Consider the following 27,661-nt stretch of genomic DNA (forward strand, 5'->3'; position numbering starts at 1 on the left):
ATGGGATATATGATGTCACGATGCAGCAAGGTGTCAGTGTTATTTCCTTTGTGATGAATATACATTGCAGTATTGCACAACACAGCACATGAATTATGAAATATTTGTGCCAAATATTATTATTTTTACACTTTAAATGATTTTTGATCTACTGATATGCCATATGGCAAAATATATTTCTTTAGACATGAACATTTGAAAGCAAACATCTTGTGGTGGTTCACAACTGCCTAGTTGTTTGTATATCCATTTGGCCATGTTACCTTACACCTGTATAAGCCAATAAATTAATACATGATCCTTGATTGGTACATCTTGTACTACATTCATGAAGCATGCCAGGCCCAAGCTGCAAGGCTTAAAGCTCACAAACATCACAATAATATTACTTGCCTATATGAGTCCCTAGTGTTGTGCAATCGTGTATACACCCTAGACTGATATGCATCTATATAATAAAACCCCTTTATAAGTTCAGAACGAAAGGAGAAAAAAATGTTTAAGCATAGAAAAATACAATTATAGTGTACGCAGCAAGATGCACATTATCTTGAGACACGTTTCCAGTTTACCTTTACAACTACAATTTAACCATGTAATGGTGTAATGGCCATTAAACTCATTGACTCACCTGCTATGTGTGCCTTGACTTCTTGCTGGTGATTACACTATTTATGCATGCTGTAGTACAAAAAAAAAAATTCTTAGAAGATGGCATGTCCATCATTATTGACTGTTACTTGAACAGTTAGCACAGATAGTTCAAATTCACTTTTGAAATGCTTTACTATGAAAGAGCCATGAGGTCCATGTCAGTTCAGATGCCATCTGTTGCCTAAGCAGCAAGCAAAGACCCTACTTTATTTGGGGCACACGCACAGGGTTTACTTCAGCAGTGGATCTTGCTGCCACAGCTAAAACAGGCCAGCTCCAATACACAAGGTTAAGCGTGCCAGCAGCATGGATTGAACATAAAATAACAAATGTTGAAAACAATAAGAGCAATAAAAATATATAGCGCACGTATCAACAACACTACGCTGGTAGCGCTCTACTAAAATAATCCCTCGAGAGCATGCAATCATGTCAAGATCCAAAAGAAGAGTGAACTAACCTGCTGGTTCTTGCTGCCAGCACTAGTGACATGATAATGACAATGTGCATTAAAAGAATTGAACACCATAAGAGAGATTCGAAATGTTGCTTTAAATCTCAAATGATGACAGACAGCATTTGAGAGGTGAACTAACAGGATTCTGCTTGTCTACCATCCAGTTGCTGCTGTATCTTCAAATACTCTGTATAAATGGCCCTCACCACAAAGCTAGACACATCTAACCAAAACTTTCCTCTCCTCATCTCTCAGACTCAACAGAGACTTTTAGCAACAAACATGGCTTTCCACAAAAGATCAATTAGCTTGCCTTCCAGGCCTCTCTCCAAAGTTGAAGAGGAGCTGCACAGCATTGAGGCATGCATCTCTTCACCCTCCCTGACCATCGAGGAGATCTCTGATGGTTTGAGGAGAATTGGGGACATCTACAGCTCTATCGAGGAGATCATGTGCATGCCAAGCAACCAAGTTTGCTCATCCCAGCAAAGGAAGCTATTGGATGGAGAGATGGAATACTCCCTTGAGCTACTGGATCTCTGCAACACTATGAATGAGGTCTTCACTGAACTGAAGGCCATCATCCAAGATCTGCAAGTTTCTATCAGAAAAGGAGACGATGCAGTTGTTCAAGCCAAGATCCAGTTATACATCCGCTTGGTGAAGAAGGCAAAGAAACACTCCAAGAAGACTCTGAAGAAGGTTGTCTCAGACAAGATGATCAAGATGTTGGGGGAGGCTAGAGAGATCACCACCTCTCTATTCGAGTCAACACTGTACCTCTTGTCGAAGCAAATTGCGATGCCCAAATTGTCTCTCATCTCCAAGGCATTCCAGAAGAAAAACTTGGTGATTTGCAATGAGGAGGAGTTGCAGGTGTTAGAGTGCTGCATTGGAGATCTTGAGGCTGGAGCAGGCCTCCTGTTCAGGAGATTGGTCCAGATCCGGGTTACTCTCCTGAACATTCTTAGCTCATAGATACTCAAGATCGGAAACTCTTAGGAACCTGCTATTGGCATCTGCCTTTTAAAGGATTTGCTGATCCTTCGCATCTGTATATGTTATAGGGTTAGTGTACAGAAAAAGGTTTACACATGAATGAGACAAAGTTTTGATCTAATTCTTGCCATGCACAGCTGCGTTCTTCTCTATGGATTATTCTCAGCTTTTTCCTCAGTTTTTGCGTGCGCACTTCCCGAAGAAGCTAAACGGTGCATTTTTTGCAAAAGTTTCTATATAGAAGTTCATCATCTCAGCTTTCTAGTGTAGATTTTCATCCTTATAGTAGTTAATTCCATCATTAATACTATTAAATAGCTATCAAAATCAAATAATCTTTCATCTTTCATCACCAAAAGAACACAAAGCACTCACATATATCAGAGATAAATGATGTGATGTGCAATGCTATGTCAGTATTATTGATTTTGTGATGAATACACATCAAACAACCCAGCACATGAATTATGAAATATGTGCTGTGTTGGCGAAATTACTTTCACTTTTCTATTTCACCATCAAATTAATCTGGGACGTGCCATAGGGATATCAAATGTCCATGTGGGCCATGTCGCTCAGATACCATTTGCTGCCTCAATAGCAAGCAAAGAATCCTTATACAGTGGATCTTGCTGCCTTAGCTAAACCAGACCAGCTCCAATACACAAGACTAAGCGTGTAATTGCACATAATAGGACACTTATTGAAATTATCAACAAAAATACTCTGGTGGCAGTGTACTAAAATAATCCCATGAGAGCATGCAATTATGTCAATATACACCGGTAGAGTGAACTAACCTGCTAGTTCTTGCTGCCAATAGTTGGGACATGACAATGTGATATCTCACTTGGAAGAGAGATGGCAGTCCATTAAAAATTTCAACAATATATGACAGATTCCATATGCTGCCGCCAGACCTCAAACCATGACAGACAGCATCTGGGAGATCAACTGGTGTGATTCTGTTTGTCTACCATCCAGCTGATGCCTTGTCTTGCACATCCTCCATATATACAAGCCTCAGCACAAAGCTAGACACATCAAACCAAAACTTCCCTCTCCTCATCTCAAGCTCAAAAGACAGTCAAAGTTTTAGCAACAGATATGGCCTTCCACCAAAGATCTATTAGCTTGCCTTCTAGGCCTCTCTCCAAAGTTGAAGAGGAGCTGCACAGCATAGAAGCATGCATCTCTTCACCTTCCCTTATCATCAAGACAGTCTCTGATGGTTTGAGGAGGCTTGGGGACATCTACAGCTCCATTGAGGAGATCATGTGCCTGCCTAGCAACCAAGTTTGCTCACCGCAGCAAAGGAAGTTGTTGGATCGAGAGATGGAATGCTCCCTTGAGCTACTGGATCTCTGCAACATTATGAACGAGGTCTTCACTGAGTTGAAGGCCATCATCCAAGATCTGCAAGTGGCTCTCAAAAAAGGAGATGATGCCGGTGTTCAAGCCAAGATTCAGTCATACACCTGCTTGGTGAAGAAAGCAAAGAAGCATTCCAAGAAGACTGTGAAGAAGGTTGTCTCAGACAAGGAGGGCTGCAGGATTGTCAAGCTGTTGAGCGAGGCTAGAGAGTGTGCTACCTCTCTATTCGAGTCAACAAGGCACCTCTTGTCGAAGCAAATGGAGATGCCAAAATTGTCTCTCATCTCAAAGGCACTCCAAAAGAAAAACCCAGTGATTTGCAATGAGGAGCAGTTGCAGGTGTTAGAGTGCAGCATTGGAGATCTTGAGGCTGGAGCAGGCCTTCTGTTCAGGAGATTGGTCCAGAGCAGGGTTACTCTCCTGAACATTCTTAGCTCATAGACACTCCTCAAGATCTGACACTCTTACGAGCCTGTGATTGGCATCCGCTTTTTAAAGGATTTGCTGATCCTTGCCATGTTGTATAATGTATAGACTTGCTGTACAGAAAAAAAAAAAGACATTCGGGAAAGAGATAAAATGTTTTGATCTAATTCTAGCCGTGCACACAGTTCTCAAACTTTACTGAGATGCGTGATGTGATTATGCAGTGTGCTGTCAGTATTTTTGCCTTTGTGATGAAACATCGCCACATCGGCAACCTGCCAAATGAATTGTGAAATATATGTGGCATGTTAGTAATATTATTTTCATTTCCTATATATTTCTACAGTCAAATTGATCTGTATGTGTCATAGGGACATACATGCTCCACCTCTCGTCTCTAGACATGAACATTACACGCAAAATAGCCGTAATTCCTAGTACGCATATTTATATTTCTATTGAAGATTTAATTTTTTATAAGTTTTTTATATTCATGTGGCCGTGTAAACTCACACTGTTCAAAGTCCATTAATTAGCGTTCAATCAGTGTTTGGTGCATCTTGCATTCCATTCATGAAACATGCCAGTCCCAACACACGTGGATTAAAGCTTGCGACCAGCATAGTGATTACCTGCCAATGTTCGTTGCGTGATTGCACGACCTAACATGGTATTACATCCTTTCTGTTTTATTTATTTTTGAGTTACATAGTACTGCAGTACTAAAAAATAGTAAAAATGTCAGACGAGTGATAAAACAGCAAGCAGATCGGAGAAATTCAAACTGCGCAAAAATGATTTCGAAACAATGCTGCAGATGCTTCCATGGAATCTGGTTCACATTCACTCAGCCATCAACCGTATCGTATTGGAGCACACAGATTACGGAGAAATAAACAGTGGTAGATGCGTACCTTGGCTGGCCCTGAATGCTGGACGCTAAACAGAGGACGCGGCGTTCTCCCATCCGAGGGAATCCCTGGGGGAGCCGCCGCCACCGTCGCCGGAGCAGACTCCCCTCCTCCACCCTTCCTTGCATTCTCCGGTTGCATTCTCCGGTGTAGGGATGGCCATGGGTAAATCCCCATTGGGTATTGGTACCCCATACCCATACCTTTCGGTACCCATCAAAATCCCCATACCCGTCACGGGTAAAAAAATTCCCCAGACCCGTACCCGCCTGGGTAAACCTCACCCGCGGGTCACCCATATACCCGCCATGATTTAATTTGACATGACAATAAAAACAACACAAAAAGTTTAATCCAACTGTAGCAACTAGCCAATGACCAGGCATTAGTCACACAACACCATAAATCCCATCAAGTAGTACTTAAGTAGTAGTAGACAATACATAAATCCACCCTTACATCAATATATAACAGAGTAGTAGTTCAGCAGTAGACACTACAGTAGCCATTAGACAACCAAAAGATGGTACACAAATTAATCTCCAACTTCATTAGAAGCCCGTAGAGGACAACAAACATACTGAATTGTTGATGTGGCGTTTTACTTCACTTGAAGCCCGATTGCTCTTGCTCAAAGTTCAAGTTCCTGCATGTAAATACATTTGTCATGAGCAGTTGCTACAATAACTGAATAAGATCACAGTTGCTCAATATAAGTTTAATCGTGCACTAACCTGGAGACCTTCTTGAATGTCTTGGAGGCAAGACCAGAAGGTGGCAGCTTGTTTTTCTTTCTCATCAACTAAAAGAAAGAAAACAATAATTAACCAACATTGGACAAGAGAAAAGCAAAGTACAAGAGAAAACGATGGACATACTTTTGTACTTGTTCTTCAACCAATCCTGAGAGCACATAAGAGCCTCTATCATCATTGAAGTAAGCCTGCTGCGATGCTCGCTAAGTACTCTACCACTGGTACTGAATGCAGACTCAGATGCGACCGTGGTAATAGGAATTGCATAAATATCCCTTGCTATCCTCCTCAGAGTTGGATAACGCACACCAGCTACCTTTCACCAATCCAACACCTTGAAGCCCTTTGTTTCTAGGGAGACCAATTCATCTTCTAAATAGTGATCTAATTCAGATTTAAATTGAATGGCAGATGGCCTTGTACATGCAACTCTTGCACTAAAGGAAGATAAGAACTCCATGTCACCGATAGGAGCTGCTGCTAATTCACTATTGTTTTCACACTCTTCTTCCACATGGTATTCTATCATCAATTCAGTTAATAAGTCTATGGTTTCATCAACCTTATCCTGACAAATGTGACTAGTTGTACCAGTTAGCCACTCAAAACACATCAGCAAACTCAATTTTTTGAGCCTAGGATCTAGGAGGGTTGCAATCCCCATCAGTCCTTGAATGTCTGACCAATACTTATCAAATTTGATTATCATACTAAGTGACATTTCTTCGATCTTTGGACTGCCACAAGATGACCATTGTCTGATTTTCTTCCTAATCTCACAAATTTTGATGAAGTATATGTTGGCAGTCACATATTCAGTCCCAGAGAACAACAAAGTTATATCATTGAACACTCGAAGACGTTCCACAACATCTGCAGCAAAGTTCCATTCCTCCTCACTAGGCAAACATGTATAATTCTTATCGACACGACTTGCTCTAATGAAAACAGCTTTATAGGGTACTGCAACACTAAGCATCTTAAAGGTCGAATTCCATCTAGTCTTGCAGTCAAGGTTAATCTTATGATCCAAAGTAACTTTAACAAACTTAGCTACCTCTTCAAATTTCTCTATCCTTTTTGGTGTTGCTGTCCAATAAGCCACACTTTCACGGATATTCTCGATAGCAGTTTTTATATGTTCTAGACCATCCTTAACAATCAAATTGAGAATATGTGCACAACAACGCATATGTAGCAGTTTTCCATCATTTATAAGCTTACTTTTTCCAATCTTCCTCACTAGATAAGGGATCACCGCATCATTAGTAGTGCAGTTGTCAAGGGTGATTGTAGATATCTTCTCATCAAGGTTCCAATCAACCAAGGATTCATAAAGTTCTTCCGCAATCACTTCAGTTGTGTGAGGAGTCGGTACATAGATGAACCTACACATGTAACAATAGATCATATGCAATCAGATTTTACTACTTCAAGTGTACTCAAATGTGCAGAAATCATGCCGTAGAACATTTACCTCATGATAATGTTTCTCAAATTCCAAGATTCATCGATGAAATGGCCTGTGATTGCCATATAGCCTCTCTTCTGGTTGTCAGATGTCCACAAATCTGTTGTAATGGCCACCCTTGAATCAATACCAGCCATATATTCAATTGCCCTTTTCCTCTCCATCTGATATTGCACCAGAATATCCTTCCTAAAAACAGAAAATAAATATTAGACAATGAATAAAAATACTAGAACACAGCAAAAGGCATCACTAAGCAACAAACCTTATTGTATTTCTAGTCCCCATCTTGAAAAGTGGCTGTAGTGCACTTACAAACCTCCGAAAACCAGCATGATCAACTATACTCAAGGGGTATTCATGCAGTACTATCATTGCAGCAAGTTCCTTTCTAGCCACATCTTGATCAAATGTATAATTTTCCACCGAAATGGTACCTGAATCTGTGGAACCAAACCTCAAACAGGACTGTGATAAACTCTTGTTCCCTGCTGTCTTGAGCTTTCTAAGTGTACAAGATTTCAAATGATCATGCAAGTGCTTAGTACCATGCTTGGTTTCACCTGATAGCTTCTTATAACAGTACATACACTTTGCCTTTGTTGTCCCCATATACCTTACTCTCTTGAACTCATTCCAAACCTTTGATGTCTGCTTCCTCTTTGCACCAGGAGCAGGGCCATCTTCCTCCTCTTCTTCCATAGGCTCTTCATCATCTTCTATTTCAATAGGCTCTGAGATCTGATGTGATTGAGCTTGTGAGCTTTCACCTTCAGAGCATAGGGGTTGGTTAAAACTCCCACTACCAGTACTCATCTTCTTATTGAATCTGCATAGCGAAAGCATATTCAGTAAATCAGATTAGCTAGCAAAACTTAGTTTGCAAATACATGTTACCAATCAGTATATAAATGGTTCAATTTGCAAATACATGCACCAATCACGGTCACATAATAGATATAATATAGATCAAGTATTTTTTTACAACTGTAAAATGCTAGGAGGGTTGCTTACATCGCTAATTGCACGAGCTTTGGGTTGCGAGTTGGAGGAGTAGCAGCAGTTGTGCCTACTGAACCTGCAACTGGAGAAGATGGATTGTGGCAGCCAGCAGCTCCACAAGATGATGTCAGTGAAATAGGGGGCCGGCCGGAACAACGGCGGCCAGCAACGACTCCAACAATAGCAGCAGCTCCTGCTCTAGTAATTTTTGCTGTCTTGGCAACAACGTTCTTGGGCTTGGATGCAGCAGCGACGTCGTTCTTCGGCTTGGGAGCAGCAGCGATGCCGTTATTCGGCTTGGATGCAGCAGCGATGACAACTGCTCAGCTTGGTGTTGTGTCACAGAACCTGGATCTCCAGCAGCAGCAAAGCCCTCAGGTTCTTGCGTGTTCAGTGCGAGTGCAGCGTCGGTCTTTAGCGCGAGCTCGACTTCGATGTCCCTTTGAAATGGGACGGCCACGGTTGCTGCAGTTAGTGAATCGGGCAATGTAAACTGTAATAGAGAAGGATAAGAGAAAGAAAATGGCACCGTCCGTCGACACTGGGTTGCGCTTCTGCTGTTCTTGACATGGCTGCTGGTGTTTGCACTGAACCTGATATGGCAGCTAGAAGTACAGAGTAAAGGGAGTGGGGAGGAGGAAGAAGTTACGGCTTAGGTAGAGAGGAGATGACGTGCGCCGGCCGGCCGGTGAGAGCAGCGGCGTGCGGCGTGGGGCGCAGCTGTGCAGTCGCTTGATTGCCTCGCGTTGAGTCGTCGACGAGCATGGCCGCCAGCCGCCACCACTAGGACCTAGGGGGAGAACAACAGATGGGGAAAAGTGAACAAGTGAGGGATGGTTGAGGCTTAAATACCTAGGGTTTTTGGTTTATTGGGCTGGCTTAATTTCATATTGGGCCAGAAATGACATTTGGGCTTCCGGGTATTTATTACCCGTGGGTAAATGGGTATGGGTATCCCAGGAACGTTCTCATACCCGCGTACCCGATGGGTGAAGGTATTTACCGTTTACTTACCCACGGGTGATGCATTTATCCCATACCCGTACCCTAATGGAGTAAATACCCATCGGGTCGCGGGTCGCGGGTCCCCGTTGCCATCCCTACTCCGGTGGGAAGCTGGGAGAAGAGGACGAGTAGGCGCAGCATTGTCTGCTGGGCTGTGGGCTTACCGTCCTTTGGGCCTGATGGGCTTTTCCAGTCTCTCAGCCTCGTCTTTTTGTTGGTATATAATTAGCATAAACAAAACGATTCTTTGATAATTAAAAAAATAGTTTATAGTTTAAATTTTTACATACGTGTTTTTAGCTATCTAAAAGCAACGGCTGAAAAACAAACTGGGACAGAAAAAACTTCGAAATTTAATTTCTAAAATTCAAATTTTAGTTTATGGAAGCATAAGTGAAAATATAAGACTCTCTAAGATTAGGCCCATTAAACATTGTGCCCAACACAATTCAAAAGCAAAATGAACATTTCTGAATTAAAAAAAAATCATCTGTTGCAGCACAAGGCCAACATTACGGTCTGTGTCCCCTCTTGTCGGTCTAATAATCTAAAAGTAGTAGTAAAACATAGCTAAGATTATGCACTGCAGCGGCAACGGATCCAGCTCGCGGCCAGACTCTGTAAACCACTGTCAAAGTCCGAAAAAAAAGAATGCTAATAGCATCGTGCAGCCTCCCCGTGAAAGGACAGGTAGACTAGTGGTTACAGTGACCTAAGTAACACCTAAGGTCCTGAGTTCAGGACCAAATCTCTATAGAAGCATGAATTTCATATTTAGGTATTTGAGGGGCTAAGTCCTCTACTTGGGCTAACTTCCCAAAGTTCTTAAAATACAAATGGCTGCATTCCGGGTAAAAATACCCTTCTCTAAAACAAGAGTAAACTCAACCGTGGGAGAAACCTGATCCTGGATGTGAGTTCCAACAGTCCTGACCGCCCTGAGGGCTTCCCTGACAGCGTTCCTGCCCATGGGGAAGCACCTCCTCCTGCCACCCTCAGAACACCTGAAGACACGAGGGACACCATAGACAGTGTCCAGTGCAAGACGCTCCAGTGACACCGCGTTCTTGAGAACATAGCATGTTAGCTCAGCCAAGCTCTTGGCAGAGCTGAACCCTGTTATATTCACATTCTTGAGGGAGTAATGGCGATGCTCTGGCATCTGCCTCAAATGGCGAGTGATCTCCAAGATCTGAAGCATGGGATACCTAATGATGAAAGATAAGCTATATATATAATGAGATTAGATATGTATCTTAATTTGCAGGATGAAATGAGCGAGCAGTGCCTTACATCCAAGATCAGCTCTATATCCAACACCCATGTCTCCAAGGAAGGAGACGCGTCAAGGAAAGAAACCAGAGAAAAATAATCGTAGGGCGTGCTTAAGGAAGCTCCTGTAACTGAAATAGTCAGGTGCTTGAGGCAGAGGAATTTCGTAGGCAGCATTGCTGCATTGACCTGCACAACAAATGTCATTTCTCGAGTTAATTTTGTAGGTAGAGTGATTAATTACAAGGTGTGACTACAGTAACAAAAACACGCATATGCAAATACTGTTTAGTGTGCATAAAAATGCCTTGTGTTTTAGAGATACCTCATCACTGCAGCTCATCTGAAGAGACTCAAGATTTGGCATCATGGGCGGCAGCAGGCCGTAGCAGACAACGTTTGGATGGAACATGATTAATCCCTTCATTTGCAATGCGTCAAGTGAGAGTTTTACATCTCCGTTGACGCATAAACAGGAGTGGCTTGGAGTCCTTCCCTCTATCACCTGCAGGCTCCAGCATCCAAAAGCCATCAGGAAGGTCAACTTCTGCAGCACGCAGGGTATCTTCAGGCAAATTATCTCCTTGCAGTTGCTGAGGTTCAGCTGCTCCAGGGCAACAGAGTTGGAAAGAAAGCACTCCAGATCATCCCCAGTAACATGTACAAAGCTCAGACGCAGACTTGTCAGGTTTCTCAAGGGGCCAAGTTCAGCTGTGGGGCGAAAGGCACAGTGGCCAAGCTCAAGATACCGACTTGAGCTCCCAATCCCATTGGATATAACTGAGCATGGGAAACTGTAAAGGTTCATGGGAGCATTACAGATAACAGTGAGCTCTTCAGTCGTTGGTGTAACAGCGAGTTCGAACAAACTGTCAAGATAGGACAAGGCAACACAACCCAAGTGAACCTTCAGTATCACCCCATTGACTGAGCGGTTTCTTAGAATACGATCAATTATGTCGCTGGCATCAATTTGATGTTCTTCCCAGAGAAACGCTGCCCTAGTGAAGGCGAGATTGGGACGACATCTCCAGGAACGCAGAAAGGCACGGGACAGGCAAGCAGCACGAGCAGCATCACGCAGCGGCATCAGGGAATGTATGTGGCACCAGATGTCCTGCATACAAGCATGGGAACAAGTTAAGAGCCAAATAAATGATTACTTGGACTGTAGAAAGAAAAACACTAGGGCCACATGGATGGATGGAGTAGGTTCTATTCAATTCTACCCAAGTATATATAGCTCTTGGCATGATTGCACGTGATGTGCAGTGCAGATTTACATGGGTAAACTGAAGGTTGCATGAAAGGTAAACTGAAGGTTGCATGAAAAGTTTTTTTTTTGTCCTTTTCCCTATTAGTGGCTTTGTTAGAAAATAAAAGAAGTCACTAATGGCTAGCACTGATTAAGTACTATCTGATAAACTCTTGCATTAGAACATCGAGTAGTCAAACATATATCCGTTTTTGTGCATTTATGTGAACCAAGATACACAGATGATTCTTTTTTTATGGACAGGTCAAACAAGCAAAGAAACATGATTAAATATGTAAAACTGCATAGGGTACAAATAGTACTTCCTCCGTCCCTAAATGTATTTGACGCCGTTGAGTTTTTTATATATGCTTGACCATTTGTCTTATTCAAAATTTTTTGCAAAATATAAAAAATTTTGCAATATATATATATGCATAAAAGTATACTTAACAATAAATGAAATAATATAAAAATAATTAATAATTATATATTTTTTAATAAGACAAATGGTCAAACGTATATAAAGAAATCAACGACATCAAATATTTAGTGACGAAGGTAGTACATCCAAGTACTTAAAAAAACAGGCGCCCTTAAAATAAAATCAATATACTATTAGGATTCTTGCATCCGACAGGAGTTTCGAGATAACATAGCCCTCATAATTAGTAGAGGTATTGTACTCATGGCGAAAAAATTATCCCTACCTCAGGAAGGTTTGGAATTGAACATGGCGTGATTTCGTCAAGTTGAGAATCATCATCTGGTTGAGTAGAGGGTGAGCCCGAGGGGTTTCTAGTATTCACTGAAGCAATGGATCCACACTGCACTGGACATGGTCACCTGTGACAGGTCTAAACTCTCGCCTGTAACGGCCATGGTCAGTGATCAGTGGTCACTGGTGAGTGGAGTCACCTCTGACGGGTGTATATTTGTCCGTCCGTCGGAGATGTTCATCGTCGGTACCGTTAGGCCAGTTAGGACCCGTCATAGGTAACTCACCTGTGACGGGCCTAAAGGGTAGTACCTGTCACAGGTAACACACCTGTGACGGTTCGTTAGTGAAAACACGTCAGAGGAGATACTACCTATGACGGATTTTACTACAGATCCGTCAGTGAAGAGTTAAATTCAAAAAAAATAAATGCTAAAAATTGGCTAGCCTCAGGATTCGCTAGCCATGCCCTCTGAATACACAGATACATGACAGTAAAAAAATTATAAGCATAGCTAGTCGCAGACTTTCATTAGGCATTCATAAATCACAAAAAATAATCACATTTACAATCATTTAAGCATAAAACAGAATCACAAGAAACATCACAACCACGTTCATCTAGCCAAAGAACAAAATTACTTCACATTCACAATTATTTGGGCACAAAATAAAATCAAAAAAATCATCACCACTGTCAGATCTGGCGGTTGGGGCCCGGATCCGCCCAGGAGCTCCAAATCCAGCCGATGCATGCAAGCTTGGGCCGGTGGAGGTGTAGGTGGAGGCGCGGGTGGTAGCAGAGGTGGCGGAGCCCATGGGTGGTGGCGTAAGCGGCGGCCGAAGGTGGAGGACTCCGCCATCAGGCCGCCACCGCCTCTCCTCCCGTCGTTGGTTGCCACCGTGTCACGGCTCCAGATCCGTCTGATCCCACCGCACCTCCCCTCCTGCCCCTGTCGGATCTAGTGGATGGAGGGCGCCGCCGCCCCTCCCGCCCCTGCTTGGCCGCCGCTCACGCACATAGAGAGAGGGAGAGACAGAGAAATGGGGAATGGGAGAAAGAACCGAGAGAAATGGGGGAGAGAACCGAGAGATCGGCCGACCTTATCTCCTCCTGTTGTGGGCCCGCTAGGAGAAAATAAAATATCCTCCCTCACCTCAAACGGGTGAGAGCTTAAACCCGTTTGAGGTGAGTAAACCTCATCTCTGACGGGTCCTGCTGGGAGAAAATATAATCTCCTCCCTCACTGTTATGACTTCATCTGTGACGGGTCGGAAAACAAATCCGTCACAGGTGGCGGCCCATTACCTGTGACGGCTTATAATGTTGTGGCCCGTCACAGGTGAGGGGATACCAGTGACGGGTTGGTCGGGAAATCCGTCACTGAGTCATCTCTGACGGTTTTTTCTTTAAGACCGTCACAGGTGAGGGGATATCTGTGACGGGCTGCGGCCGGATGGCTCACCGATGACGGCAAACCGAATGACCCGTCAAAGGTAACCGGCATTTCTAACCAATGCTTAGGTCCGTCACTGTTGTCCCGTCATAGATGTAGAATTCTGGCGTAGTGCCAACTGCATGCAAAAGCAAAACAACAGGCACATCCAAGATAAGAATTGACCAAGGGGGAGACATATATAAACAAGAAAACAACAACCGATCAGATTAAAGCAGGACTTTACTCCGGCGACGGCGAGGCCCCTGTTCGGCAGCAGCTCCATGGTTTTTTTTTTTTCTGGATGCAAAATAAATATATATCAGTACGAGTATAAGGCTAAAGCAATGAGAATAGCAGCAGATTTTTCTTGATCTATATATATAGATTGATCGAGAAGAAGAAAAATAAAGAGAGAAGGTGCTCACCGGCGAAGAAGGATGGCCGCACCGCTGATGCCCGCCGCCTCCTCCGCCGCCGCCGCTTCTCCGCGGCCTCCGCCTACTACCAAGTCATCTCCTATTGTGATACGTTTTTTTTTTTCCTTCTTTCTGAAAGGCCATGGAATACTCCTAGATTAGTTGGAGAAGAGGAATATATACGAAGCAGTAGCAACTAGCAACTTCAAACCCAATAAATCGAATATGGCGGCGGATGGCGTGGTGAGGCAAGCGGATCAATCAATTCTGTTATTTCTACGTAAAAAAAATATGTTTGGCTCATAAAAATCTAAAGTTGATGTCTAGGTTGAAAAAATATATATAATGCTCATCATTTTATACATCTACATGTCTCATATCACAAAAACAAAATCTAAGAATAAATTATTCTTTTAGATTTGTACTACTTGTTTTTATCAAATATGCTTAATTTAGCCCGGTTTCAACTAAGAAATTCGTCGTGCAAGCTAGCACACATATAAAATTTTGTAGACTTCTTATACCGTGTATTTCAATTTGAAATATTATGTGGTGACAAGGTGGTGCTGTGCTCCTCAATTATGTGGTTCTTCTCTCCTAAAAATGTGCAAGTTTTCAAACTTGTATATAAAATATTTTTAAAAAAAAATACTTTGCAAGTACGTGGCTCAAGATTGTTGGCATATTATTTATAATTACTTGACTAAGCATAGTCACAGGAATTTATGTGAAAATAACATTTCTTGATTCTTATACATGCCCATTTTTGAAATATCCAAGCTGATTTTTTTGAGTGATTTTTTTAATAGTACTGTGTGCCTAAGTATTTGATATATGTCCTAATATCTAAACTTTTGCTGGTCTAACGACTGCAAGTAGTTTGATTTTAGAACTACATGTCCATTTGAGTCAAGGCTATCGAGCCGCTTCTTCAAGATAGAAAACCATAAATGTACATCTTTACTACTTAAAAGCAAAACCGTCCTCCTTCCTGTCTGGAGCGTGTGTACCACCTATACAGAATAACTAATGGCGACGACTTAAAAAAATGAGCAATGCTATGCGTACGAGTTTTTCGTATGAAGCTTGTACGATGACACGGTCAGTAATAGCAGCTCTGCCCTGTTTGGTCCTGCATTCGCCGTTCGCTGTTTGGTTGCTGCGCCGTGGCCGTTTGGTTTCGTACCAAGATAGCACGAAAACCTCGTACGTGTAGCATTTTCCAAAAAAATAACGCACACGAAAAAGAAAAAAAAACGAAAAGGAAGTTGCGCATCGCATGCATACGGGCATGCTATATTGCGGTTAACTGCAAACCAAAAAACAATAAAAGAGAACGTAAAAGAAGTTATGCATATCACATGCATGCAGCTAACGGCGGCAGCTAAAAAGAAAACGAAAAAGAAATTACGCATCACAAACATATATATATTCCTTTTGCAGCAAACAAAAGGTATCACAGAGTTAGCCGTGTTTCTTTCAGCTTGGGATTATTATAATCTAGATTATTAGGTGTAAACTGAAAGAAACAGATAATTTATTGAATTAGCTTATTATAATCTTGAGCCCAACTTATTATAATCTGATAAGCTCATTTAGATGAGCTTTTTCTATATTATTGGGTGAAAAATTACCCACCATGCCACCTCACTTCCTCTTTAAACTTGCAAACCCAATAATCTAGACTATAATAATCTAGGAAAAAAACAACTCACAACTTATTCTACTACGGATTATAACAATCCAGCTTATAATAATCTGACTCAATAATCTAGATTATAATAATCTTAAGTCGAAAGAAACATGGTCAATCCTGCGAGCATAAAAATATAGTTTTTCTAACAAAATTGTGCACCGGATTTGTAGCCCCAACTAGCTTTCTTCATAACTCTCGTGGGCTAGCCTAGCCTATGCCCACGGTCAAGGTAAGTTCATCGATCTTAAGATATAGCCAATCTGAATTTTGAAAATGCTGATAGGAATAGAATATATATGTACATAGAGATAAGTGTGCACACGTTATAAGGCATTGCTCAGTTTGCAAAATTTTACTCCAAAAACATTACATCGAATACACAGACACACATTTAAAATATTAAACATAATCTAATTACAAAATAAATTATAGATTCCGCCAAGAAACTACGAGATGAATTTTTAAGTCTAATTTATCTGTCATTAGCACATATAGGTTACTGTAGCAATTATGGTTAATCACGTAAAGATTCGTCTCACGATTTCTTCCATCACTATGTAATTACTTTTAATGTTCATGTATATTTAATGCTCCATTTAGATGTCAAAAATTCGATATGATGTTCTTTGGAAAACTTTTTATGACTAAACAGGGCCTAAGCATTTGCGTTGCGTTTGTACGGAGTTTTTTTTTTTCCACCCACCCAACCCTCCTCTCAGTCGACGAGGCAGCCGGCGAGGCATGACATCATCATCGAATTGCCTATTGTAGAATGATCACAAGTCCAGTAATAACCTGGTACCATCGGAGAGTATATAACAACCGTGTACAAACGCAGGCAATGGCTACAAATTAAATTTATGCACTAAACAAAAACGAAACAACATAATGTTGCTTGTCTTTCTTATCTGCAACATATTTTGCTGAATAATTCATTGAATGAATGCTGGTATAAAGAAGCTAGATCTAGATGGTTTTTCTAAAATGTTTCCAAAGCGTGTGCCAATAGCCTGACAAATATAATCGAGAGCCTTTCCTAGCAACCAGAATTCCCCCCCTCTTGACCAATCTGCAAGCAAAGCTAGATGCTCATCATACTCCGCACAAGCACCGAAGAGCGAGAGGAAACATACATCAAGAGAACTTTTTTTTTTGAAAAAAATATATACCAAAAACCGTATAGCATCAAGAGATTATAGCTATACGATTTTTGGTCGCTTCTCTTTCAAACAAACAATAATATCAACCCTAGCAGTGGCCACTAGGTCATGTACATTCCAAATTAAAAATGGATGCAAGATTTATTGAGGATATTAACAGGGAGGAGCACAGTACAGGATACACAACTCGAATTAACACAAGCAGGTTAGAAGATAATCCAGATTTCCAAACGCCACAAGATAAGAGTTGCCTGCGACGACGACGACGAATTGCAGGTGGTGTTAGAATTGAACACAGTTAATCTAGACAGTGGAACTGAGAATCTCTTCAGGAAATTGCTTCAAATCATAGTTTCACTTCTCACTTTCCCAGCTCCTTCAGCTTGTAGGTAGATTAGATAGATATGCGAGCTAAATTCCCCTGTGATTGGCATCGGACTTTTAGAGGATTTTCTGATCATCGAAATAGTTTTCCAATGTTTATAAACATGAGACTGAAACATTGTACAGATATACTCACTGAGAAAAAAAGAGAGGATCAAGTCAATCTTTTGCTGTTGATTACACCGTCTGTGCATGTTTCAGTACCCCAAAAAAACTTAATTTCCTTAGAAGATTGATGTTCATCAATATTATAAACATTGACGATTAAAAAAAAACAGATGGCACAAAGAGTTCAAGCTCACATTCGAAATGCTTTAATATGAAATGGGCAAGTGACTGATGGCATTTGTTGCCTCAACAGCAAGCAACGATCTCTGCCCCACACATAAAACAGGGCAGCCCCAATTGTCCAATACACAGGTTGAGCATGTAAGATTGCACATAACACATGTTGAAATTAGCGAGAGCACAAAACACACATGTCAACAATAATACTGGTTAGCCCTCCAATTAAATAATCCCTTGAGAGCATGCAATTGTCTCAATATCCACCGGTAGAGTGAACTAACCTGCTGGCTGCTGCTGCCAGTAGTTGGTACATGACAATGTGCTAGCACATTGAGAAGATAGATGGCAGTGCACTAAAAAAATAGATAGCAGTTTATCACATTGAGAACAGCACATGAGCGATTCCATATGCTGCTGCCAGATCTCAAACCTTGATAGACAGCATTTGGGAGATGAACTGGCAGGATTCTGTTTGTCTGCCATGCAACTGATGCTGTGTATTGCACATGCTCTGTAAGTCTGTATAAGTACTCCTCACCACAAGGCTAGACACATCAAACGAAACTTTCATTCCTTCTCATCTCCTTGGCCTCAACACAGAAAGACAAGCCTTTAGCAACAGACATGGCTTTCCACCAACGATCAATTAGCTTGCCTTCTAGACCTCTGTCCAGAGTTGAAGAGGAGCTGCACAACCTAGAGACATGCGTCTCATCACCCTCCATGACCATCGAGATGATTTCTGATGTCTTGAGGAGGCTTGGTGACATGTACACCTCCATTGAGAAGATCATGTGCCTGCCCAGCAACCAAGTTTGCTCATCCCAGCAGAGGAAGTTGTTGGACAGAGAGACGGAATGCTCCCTTGAGCTACTGGATATCTGCAATGCTGTGAGCGAGGTCTTTACTGAGTTGAAGGCCATCATCCAAGATCTGCAGGTGTCTCTCAGAAAAGGAGATGATGCAGTTTTTCAAACCAAGATCCAATCATACATCCGCTTGGTGAAGAAGGCAAAGAAACATTTCAACAAGACTGTGAAGAAGGTTGCCTCAGACAGGGAGGACTGCACGATTGTCAAGCTGTTGAGCAAGGCAAGAGAGATCACTACCTCTCTACTTGAGTCAACAATGAACCTCTTGTCGAAGCAAATTGAGATGCCAAAATTGTCTCTAATCTCCAAGGCATTCCAGAAGAAAAACTTCGTGATGTGCAATGAGGAGCAGCTGCAGGTGTTGCTGCATCGGAGATCTCGATGTTGGAACAGAATTTCTGTTCAGGAGATTAATCCAGAGCAGGGTTACTATCCTGAACATTCTTAGCTCATAGATACTCAATCACTCTTAAGAGCCTGGGATTGGCATCCGCCTTTTAAAGGATTTGCTGATCCTTCCCAATTGTATATGTTATACACTTACTGTACAAAAAAAAAACATGAAAGAGACAAAAGTTTTGACCTAATTCTCCTTGTGCACCCAGTCCTCAAATATTGCATGGTTATATGATGTCATTATGCAATGAAATGTCAGTATTATTGCCTTTCTTTTTTTTTGGCTGGGTATTGCCTTTCTTATTAATATACATTACACCAGCCGTCAGATGAATTATGAAATATATGTGCTATGTCATCTTTTTTTATTTTTTTACAGTCAAATTGATCTATGTTGTGTCATAGGGCTATGAAATTTCCATGTGAGACATGTCATACTGATGCCATTTGTTGCCTCAATAGCAAGCAAATGATCCATGTACAACGGATCTTGCAGCTGCAGCCAAAACATGCCAGCTCCAATACACGAGGTTAAGTGTCTAACCAGCATGGATTGCACATAATAGAACACTAGTTGAAATTAAGAGCATTAAAAATCAGATAACACGCGTGCCAACAATATTACTCTGATGGCACTCTGTTAAAATAATCCCTTGAAAGCGTGCAATTATGCCAAGAGCAACCGGTAGAGTGAACTAACCTGCTGGTTCTTGCTACCAATAGTTGGGACATGACAATGTGATGCTCACTTGGAGGATAGATGGTAATGCATTAAGCATTGAACAACAGAGAGACCATACGCTGCAGACAGAATTAAAACCATAAGACAGCGTCTAGGAGCTGAACTGGCAGGATTCTCTTTGTCTACCATCCAATTGATGCCATCCCATGCACATCCTCTGTATAAATATTAAGTAGGCCTCAGCACAAAGCTAGACACATCAAACCAAAACTTTCCTCTCCTTCTCATCTCTCAGACTCAACAGAGAGACAAAGTTTAGCAAAAGACATGGCTTTCCACCAAAGATCTATTAGCTTGCCTTCTAGGCCTCTCTCCAACGTTGGAGAGGAGCTGCACAGCATAGAGGCATGCATCTCTTCACCATCCCTGACCATTGAGACACTCTCTGATGGTTTGAGGAGGCTTGGGGACATCTACAGCTCTATTGAGGAGATCATATGCCTGCCTAGCAGCCAGATTTGCTCATCCCAACAAAGGAAGTTGTTGGATGGAGAGATGGAATGCTCCCTTGAGCTACTGGATCTCTGCAATGCTATGAACGAGGTCTTTACTGAGCTGAAGGCCATCATCCAAGATCTGCAAGTGTCTCTCAGAAAAGGAGATGACACAGTTGTTCAAGCAAAGATCCAGTCATACATCCGCTTGGTGAAGAAGGCAAAGAAAAATTCCAAGAAGACAATGAAGAAGGTTGTCTCAGACAAGGACTGCAGGATGGTCAAGCTGTTGTCCGAGGCTAGAGAGATCACCACTGCTCTATTCGAGTCAACAATTCACCTCTTGTCAAAGCAAATTGTGATGCCAAAATTGACTCTCATCTCAAAGGCATTCCAGAAGAAAAACTCTGTTATTTGCAACGAGGAGCAGTTGCAGGTGTTAGAGTGCTGCATCGGAGATCTTGAGGCTGGAGCAGGACTTCTGTTCAGGAGATTAGTCCAGAGCAGGGTTACCCTCCTGAACATTCTTAGCTCATAGATACTCCCTGATCTGAAACTCTTAATAGCCTGCGATTGGTATCCACCTTTTAAAGGATTGCTGATCATTCCCATCTGTATGTGTTATAGACTTACTGTACAGAAAAACAAATACATGAAAGAGATACAAGTTTTGATCAAATTCTTGTCATGCACCCAGTCTTTACCTATTTCTGAGATACAAGATGTGGTTATGCAATGTTATTATTCTTGCCTTTGTAATTAATATACATTGCACAACCAGCACACAATTTATGAAATTATATGTGCCATGTTTGTGATATTACTTCCATTTATTTTCTTTTTTACAGTCAAATGCGCCAAAGGGCTTTGAAATGTCCATGTGGTGCATGTCAGTCCGATGCCATTGGTTGCCTTACTAGCAAGCAAAGGATCCATCTACAGTGGATGTTGTTCCTGCACCTAAAACAGGCCAGCTCCAATACACGAGGTTAAGCATGTAAGCAACATGGATCACACATAATAGAGCACTAGTTGAAACTAACAAGAGCATAAAAAATAGATAATGCACATGTCAAAAAATAATATTATGCTTGCACTCTATTAAAATAATCCCTTGAGAGCGCGCAATTATGTCAAGATCCACCGGTGGAGTGAACGAACCTGCTGGTTCTTGCTGCCAATTGTTGGAACATGGCAATGTGATAGCTCACTTGGAAGAGAGATGGAAGTGCATTAAAGTATTGGACAACATATACAAGATTCCATATGTTGCTAACAGATCTTAGAACCTTGATAGACAGCATCTGGGAGTTGAACTGGCAAGGTTCTGTTTGTCTACCATCCAATTGATTGACGCCGTGTCTTGCCCATCCTCTATATAAATAGGCCTCAGCACAAAGCTAGACACATCAAACCAAAACTTCCCTCTCCTCATCTCAAGCTCAAAAGACAGTCAGAGTTTTAGCAAAAAATATGGCCTTCCACCAAAGATCTATTAGCTTGCCTTCTAGGCCTCTCTCCAAAGTTGAAGAGGAGCTGCACAGCATAGAGGCATGCATCTCTTCACCTTCCCTTATCATCGAGACAGTCTCTGATGGTTTGAGGAGGCTTGGGGACATCTACAGCTCCATTGAGGAGATCATGTGCCTGCCTAGCAACCAAGTTTGCTCACCGCAGCAAAGGAAGTTGTTGGATGGAGAGATGGAATGCTCCCTTGAGCTACTGGATCTCTGCAACATTAGGAACGAGGTCTTCACCGAGTTGAAGGCCATCATCCAAGATCTGCAAGTGTCTCTCAAAAAAGGAGATGATGCAGGTGTTCAAACCAAGATTCAGTCATACATCCGCTTGGTGAAGAAGGCAAAGAAGCATTCCAAGAAGACTACGAAGAAGGTTGTCACAGACAAGGAGGACTGTAGGATTGTCAAGCTGTTGAGCGAGGCTAGAGAGTGTGCTACCTCTCTATTCGAGTCAACAATGCACCTCTTGTCAAAGCAAATCAAGATGTCAAAATTGTCTCTCATCTCGAAGGCACTCCAGAAGAAAAACCTAGTGATTTGCAATGAGGAGCAGTTGCAGGTGTTAGAGTGCAGCATTGGAGATCTTGAGGCTGGAGCAGGCCTTCTGTTCAGGAGATTGGTCCAGAGCAGGGTTACTCTCCTGAACATTCTTAGCTCATAGACACTCCTCAAGATCTGACACTCTTTAAGTACCTGCGATTGGCATCCGCCTTTTAAAGGATTTGCTGATCCTTCCCATCTGTATAATGACATAGAATTACTGTACAGGAAAACTATACATGAAATAGATATAACTTTTTGATCTAATTCTTGCCGTGCGGTCAGTCCTGAACTGACATACTACTGTGTACTGATATCCATGATTTGATGAATATACATCTGACAGCCCAGCAAATGAATTGAGATATATTGTTTTCATTTCTTTTTTATTTTGCAGTCAAATTGATCTGTGATGTGCTATACGGATATACATGCTCTACCCTTCGACATGAACATTACACATCAATACCCATAAAGTCATAGTTGTTCAATCGGCATTTTTATATTCTATTGAAGACTTTGTTTTTTATATTAACGTGGCCATGTTACCTCACACCTGCTTAAGTCCATTAATTAGTGCTCAATCATAGTTTCGTGCATCTCGCATTACACTCATGAAGCATGCCAGACCCAACCTACATAGATTAAAGCTTGCAATTAGTACAATGATTACCTGTCAATGTCCGTTGCATGATCGCACAACCTATCGTGGTATATATCCATTTTATTTTATTTTATTTATATTTTGGAGGACTCATATGCATCACGTTCAGAAGGATTTTTTTTTCAAAAAAAAGGTATAAATATAGTTGAGTTATGGTACCAAAATGTCAGACGAGACGAGTGAGAAAATTGGAAGCAGATTGGAGAAATCTAAAATCCAAACTGCGGAAAACGGTTTCGAAATCATGCGCACACATTGTCTCCATGGATTTTCAGATTCACTCATGAACAGCACGGAAGAATAAATACGACTCACAAGGCATGGCAGCACGCAGGTTTACGGAGAAAATGAGTGGTGGATGCATACCTCGGCCGGAACCCTGGGCTCTGGATGCTAAACAGCGGCCGCGGCGCCCTCCCATCCGAGGGAATCCATGGGGGCGGCACCGTCGCCATCGCCGTCGCCGGAGCGGACTTCACCCCTCCACCCCGTCTTGCCTTCTCCGGTGGTGGCCCTGTGGGAGTCGTTGGGGGATAGGGATGGCAATGGGTAAATTGGTATTGGTACCCCATACCTATACCCACCACTGAAATTCAGTACCCATCAAAATCCCCATACCCGTCACAGGTAAAAAAATTCCCTAGACCCGTACCCGCCTGGGTAAACCTCACCCGCGGGTCACCCATATACCCACCATGGTTTAATTTGACATGACAATAAAAACAACACAAAAGGTTTAATCCAACTGTAGCAACTAGCCAATGACCAGGCATTAGTCACACAACACCATAAATCCCATCAAGTAGTACTTAAGTAGTAGTAGACAATAAATAAATCCACCCTTACATCAATATATAGCAGAGTAGTAGTTCAGCAGTAGACACTACAGTAGCCATTAGACAACCAAAAGATGGTACACAAATTAATCTCCAACTTCATTAGAAGCCCGTAGAGGACAACAAACATACTGAATTGTTGATGTGGCGTTTTACTTCACTTGAAGCCCGATTGCTCTTGCTCAAAGTTCAAGTTTCTGCATGTAAATACATTTGTCATGAGCAGTTGCTACAATAACTGAATAAGATCACAGTTGCTCAATATAAGTTTAATCGTGCACTAACCTGGAGACCTTCTTGAATGTCTTGGAGGCAAGACCAGAAGGTGGCAACTTGTTTTTCTTTCTCATCAACTAAAAGAAAGAAACCAATAATTAACCAACATTGGACAAGAGAAAAGCAAAGTACAAGAGAAAACGATGGACATACTTTTGTACTTGTTCTTCAACCAATCCTGAGAGCACATAAGAGCTTCTATCATCATTGAAGTAAGCCTGCTGCGATGCTCGCTAAGTACTCTACCACTGGTACTGAATGCAGACTCAGATGCGACCGTGGTAATAGGAATTGCATAAATATCCCTTGCTATCCTCCTCAGAGTTGGATAACGCACACCAGCTACCTTCCACCAATCCAGCACCTTGAAGCCCTTTGTTTCTAGGGAGACCAATTCATCTTCTAAATAGTGATCTAATTCATATTTAAATTGAATGGCAGATGGCCTTGTACTTGCAACTCTTGCACTAAAGGAAGATAAGAACTCCATGTCACCGACAGGAGCTGCTGCTAATTCACTATTGTTTTCACACTCTTCTTCCACATGGTATTCTATCATCAATTCAGTTAATAAGTCTATGGTTTCATCAACCTTATCCTGACAAATGTGACTAGTTGTACCAGTTAGCCACTCAAAACACATCAGCAAACTCAATTTTTTGAGCCTAGGATCTAGGAGGGTTGCAATCCCCATCAGTCCTTGAATGTCTGACCAATACTTATCAAATTTGGTTATCATACTAAGTGACATTTCTTTGATCTTTGGACTGCCACAAGATGACCATTGTCTGATTTTCTTCCTAATCTCACAAATTTTGATGAAGTATATGTTGGCAGTCACATATTCAGTCCCAGAGAACAACAAAGTTATATCATTGAACACTCGAAGACGTTCCACAACATCTGCAGCAAAGTTCCATTCCTCCTCACTAGGCAAACATGTATAATTCTTATCGACACGACTTGCTCTAATGAAAACAGCTTTATAGGGTCCTTGAATGTCACCAATACTTATCAAATGGGGGAGAGACCTAATGGGCCTGGGCGTTACGTCATTTGGACTTGATGGGCTTTTCCTCCCTCTCAGTTTAGGCCCATGAAAATTAGGCCCAGCACAACTAACGATTTTTGAAAAGAAATATATATATATATATATATATATATATATATATATATATATATATATATATATGTATGCCAGATTAACAGCCAAATTAGAATCACTTCACTTGCAGTGTTACTACCATTTGACGCGTTCGTGCAATGGCTGCTGCTGCAGCAGCTGCGACATGACAGCCTCGCATGCAAGCTCTCGACTAGAGATCGATGAACACACACGCATGCATGATTTTGTTTGCCTCTGTTCCACGCTTGCAGCACTAACACTGTGTGCATCGTCCAACTACAAGATCCTTGCTGTCTGCTGGTAATTCAGCCATGAAATCCGTTCTTCTTCGTCGTCTCCTTCTTTCGTACTAGTTATGTGTCGAAGTATATTTAACAAGAAAATAGTTAGCTGAAAGCATAAATTTCATTTCTAATATATCAACAAGAAATAAGTTTTAGAAATAATAAGTGAAACATGTATCAAAAAATAATAATATATAAAACATTTCACATCCATACAGAAAACAAACTAAGTATGTGTTTGATCATTTATTTTATTCAACAATTTTATGTAAATATGTGAAATATAAATTATTCCTAAAATACATTTCATACCTGACCCAATTATAATAAAATAAATAATAATTATATATGTTTTGTAAAATAATATCCGAAAACTTTAGTCCATGCCCACGGCGCCAGCCATAGAAGATTATGCTCACCTGCCAAAAGTATTTTCTTTCCCAAGTGGCACTATGCAAAGAGGATAAGTGACAACGCATGCTTTATACGTATAACACAAGGCAAAGTTGACTTACTAATAGCATGCTGGAAAACAGATTGTAATTAGCAGAACATGTGCCAAACAAACCAATGCTTAAATAATAGCACGCATGGATGCTTAAACAAGTGTTAGAGCATGCGTGCATACCGTGAAGGCCCAGCAATGAACTGCTATGCTGATTCTTTGTCCCAAGAACTGGAACATCACAATGTGATAGACCTAGTTAGGAGCACCTACTGCATCGGTAGAAACATTGCATGGCATGTGAATCATCTTCAGATTGCAACAGCCAGATGCTGAATGCACATTATTATCTAATAAAAGATGCTGAATGCACCGGTAGAAACATGCCAGCGATGATGCACGGGTGGAACCCTGGAGGTGAAGTCAACCAGTCGGCTCTTCCAGCAAGAATCATCAGCCAGCTCCATTTCTCTCATCATTTAACTACACGCTCACCCAACTCACTAACTTTGATCTCTGACATTAAACAAATCACTCGTGCAGATGATTTTCTGCTGATAATTCAGACATGAGCAGCTTACTATAAGCTCACATATGAGGAGTTTAGAATGCCTCTTACATCGAGGAGACAAAAAAACAGCAGTTTGTCTGGGAGATGGGTGGCTTTGTTCGCAGAAGCGCAACTTTTAATATCAGTAAGATTATTGCTGTTGCTTCTATTCCTTCCATTATAAATAGAGACAGACATAGCTGGGTTTACACCATTGAGGCACAGTTTCTCCTCTTATCTTGCATTTCCAGAGAACACAGGAAGCACCAAACCATCATAGAAATCATGACATCAATCGTCGTCAGATCTGCAAGTGCGCCTTCCAGCCCTCGCTCTAACAAGATCAATGTTGAAGAACAGCTGCAGGGCTTGAGGGAAACCATCTCTTCATCCTCTGCAACCATTGAAACAATGCTCGATGGTTTCAGCAGGATTGGAGCTGTGTACAACAACATTGAGGAGATCATTTGCTTGCCAAGCAGTCAAGTTCTACTTTTTCAGAATCAGCAAAGGACAGCAATAGAGCAAGAGCTTGAGCATTCCCTTGTGCTGCTCGACCTCTGCAGCTCTATCCAAGAAATTCTTTCTGAGCTCAAGACAAGCATTCAGGAGATGCAGTTGGTTCATAAAAGAGGGGATGGCACAGCTGTTCAGACCAAGATCCTGCATTTCATTCGTCTGACCAAGAAGGTGCAAAAGCAGTCCAAGAAGATCAGTAAGAAGTCTGCTTCAGCTGACCATGAAAGCTGCAGGGTGATCAAGCTGTTTGCCGAGGCTAGAGAGGTCGCCGTCTCAATGCTTGAGTTTTCTTCGCATCTCTTGTCAAAGAAGATCGGGACAAAAGTTTCTAGTAAGTGGTCAGTTGTCTCCAAGGCATTTCAGAAGACAACTATTGCATGCAAGGAGGAGCAATTGCCGGAGATGGAGTTGGCCATCTTTCATCTCGAGAGCGGAGTTGAGACTTTGTTCAGGAGATTGATCCAGACAAGAGTTTCTCTTCTGAATGCTCTAAGCTTGTAGATAGAATATAAATCAACTCTGACTCCCTGTGATCTGCATCCACCTTTTAGAGGACCAGCTGATCATCAAAACAATTTTCCAATGTGTATATGAGAGTAAAATGACAAAATGTCAAAATGTACAGGACATCAGTCTGTTGAAAGAAAAAGATTTTGGTCCATGCTCAGTTGTCAATTTTTACTGCTTTTGAAGCTTGTCTGCATGATGACGATTACCTTCTAGGAAATCTTATTTAACCTAACACCGAGGGTGGCCAAACAATGACCTAAATTTT

At 41.6% G+C, this 27,661-nt stretch overlaps 7 protein-coding genes, 1 long non-coding RNA gene and 1 pseudogene across 8 annotated transcripts; 6 read left to right on the top strand and 3 right to left on the bottom strand.

The window, feature by feature from the left end:
* Window positions 1-117: 117 nt before the first annotated feature.
* On the bottom strand, window positions 118-4,981 carry LOC107304847. Its single transcript, XR_001550921.1, has 3 exons — window positions 4,825-4,981; window positions 632-681; window positions 118-270 (listed from the first exon to the last, which is right to left on the bottom strand). It is a non-coding gene; the product is annotated as an uncharacterized LOC107304847 (long non-coding RNA).
* Window positions 1,373-2,211, top strand: LOC107304846. The gene has a single exon (XM_015840635.2). It carries the CDS (start codon window positions 1,394-1,396, stop codon window positions 2,087-2,089), a length of 696 nt encoding a protein of 231 aa, XP_015696121.2. The 5' UTR covers window positions 1,373-1,393; the 3' UTR covers window positions 2,090-2,211.
* Window positions 3,212-4,046, top strand: LOC102715503. Its single transcript, XM_015840636.1, has one exon. The coding sequence runs from the start codon at window positions 3,218-3,220 to the stop codon at window positions 3,923-3,925; it is 708 nt and encodes a 235-aa protein (XP_015696122.1). The 5' UTR covers window positions 3,212-3,217; the 3' UTR covers window positions 3,926-4,046.
* A 4,575-nt stretch (window positions 4,982-9,556) lies between the features above and the next one.
* LOC107303394 lies at window positions 9,557-14,021 on the bottom strand. The gene is made up of 4 exons (XM_015840362.2): window positions 13,983-14,021; window positions 10,652-11,443; window positions 10,348-10,515; window positions 9,557-10,246 (listed from the first exon to the last, which is right to left on the bottom strand). The coding sequence occupies exons 1-4, from the start codon at window positions 14,019-14,021 to the stop codon at window positions 9,863-9,865; spliced, it is 1,383 nt and encodes a 460-aa protein (XP_015695848.2). The 3' UTR covers window positions 9,557-9,862.
* A 4,285-nt stretch (window positions 14,022-18,306) lies between these two features.
* Window positions 18,307-19,129, top strand: LOC107304841 (annotated as a pseudogene).
* Window positions 19,130-19,959: 830 nt separating this feature from the next.
* Window positions 19,960-20,664, top strand: LOC102715781. The gene has a single exon (XM_015840552.2). The coding sequence runs from the start codon at window positions 19,960-19,962 to the stop codon at window positions 20,662-20,664; it is 705 nt and encodes a 234-aa protein (XP_015696038.1).
* An 875-nt stretch (window positions 20,665-21,539) lies between these two features.
* LOC107304840 lies at window positions 21,540-22,531 on the top strand. The gene has a single exon (XM_015840551.2). The coding sequence runs from the start codon at window positions 21,600-21,602 to the stop codon at window positions 22,305-22,307; it is 708 nt and encodes a 235-aa protein (XP_015696037.1). The 5' UTR covers window positions 21,540-21,599; the 3' UTR covers window positions 22,308-22,531.
* An 821-nt stretch (window positions 22,532-23,352) lies between these two features.
* Window positions 23,353-24,946, bottom strand: LOC107304805 (zinc finger BED domain-containing protein RICESLEEPER 3-like). Its single transcript, XM_015840423.2, has 4 exons — window positions 24,116-24,946; window positions 23,972-24,039; window positions 23,697-23,883; window positions 23,353-23,364 (listed from the first exon to the last, which is right to left on the bottom strand). Exons 1-3 carry the CDS (start codon window positions 24,711-24,713, stop codon window positions 23,869-23,871), a joined length of 681 nt encoding a protein of 226 aa, XP_015695909.2. The 5' UTR covers window positions 24,714-24,946; the 3' UTR covers window positions 23,353-23,364; window positions 23,697-23,868.
* Window positions 24,947-26,652: 1,706 nt separating this feature from the next.
* On the top strand, window positions 26,653-27,392 carry LOC102716339. The gene has a single exon (XM_015840516.2). It carries the CDS (start codon window positions 26,653-26,655, stop codon window positions 27,385-27,387), a length of 735 nt encoding a protein of 244 aa, XP_015696002.2. The 3' UTR covers window positions 27,388-27,392.
* Window positions 27,393-27,661: the final 269 nt, after the last annotated feature.

This window comes from Oryza brachyantha, chromosome 8, assembly GCF_000231095.2.
Source record: "Oryza brachyantha chromosome 8, ObraRS2, whole genome shotgun sequence".
Classification (NCBI taxonomy): Eukaryota; Viridiplantae; Streptophyta; class Magnoliopsida; order Poales; family Poaceae; genus Oryza; species Oryza brachyantha.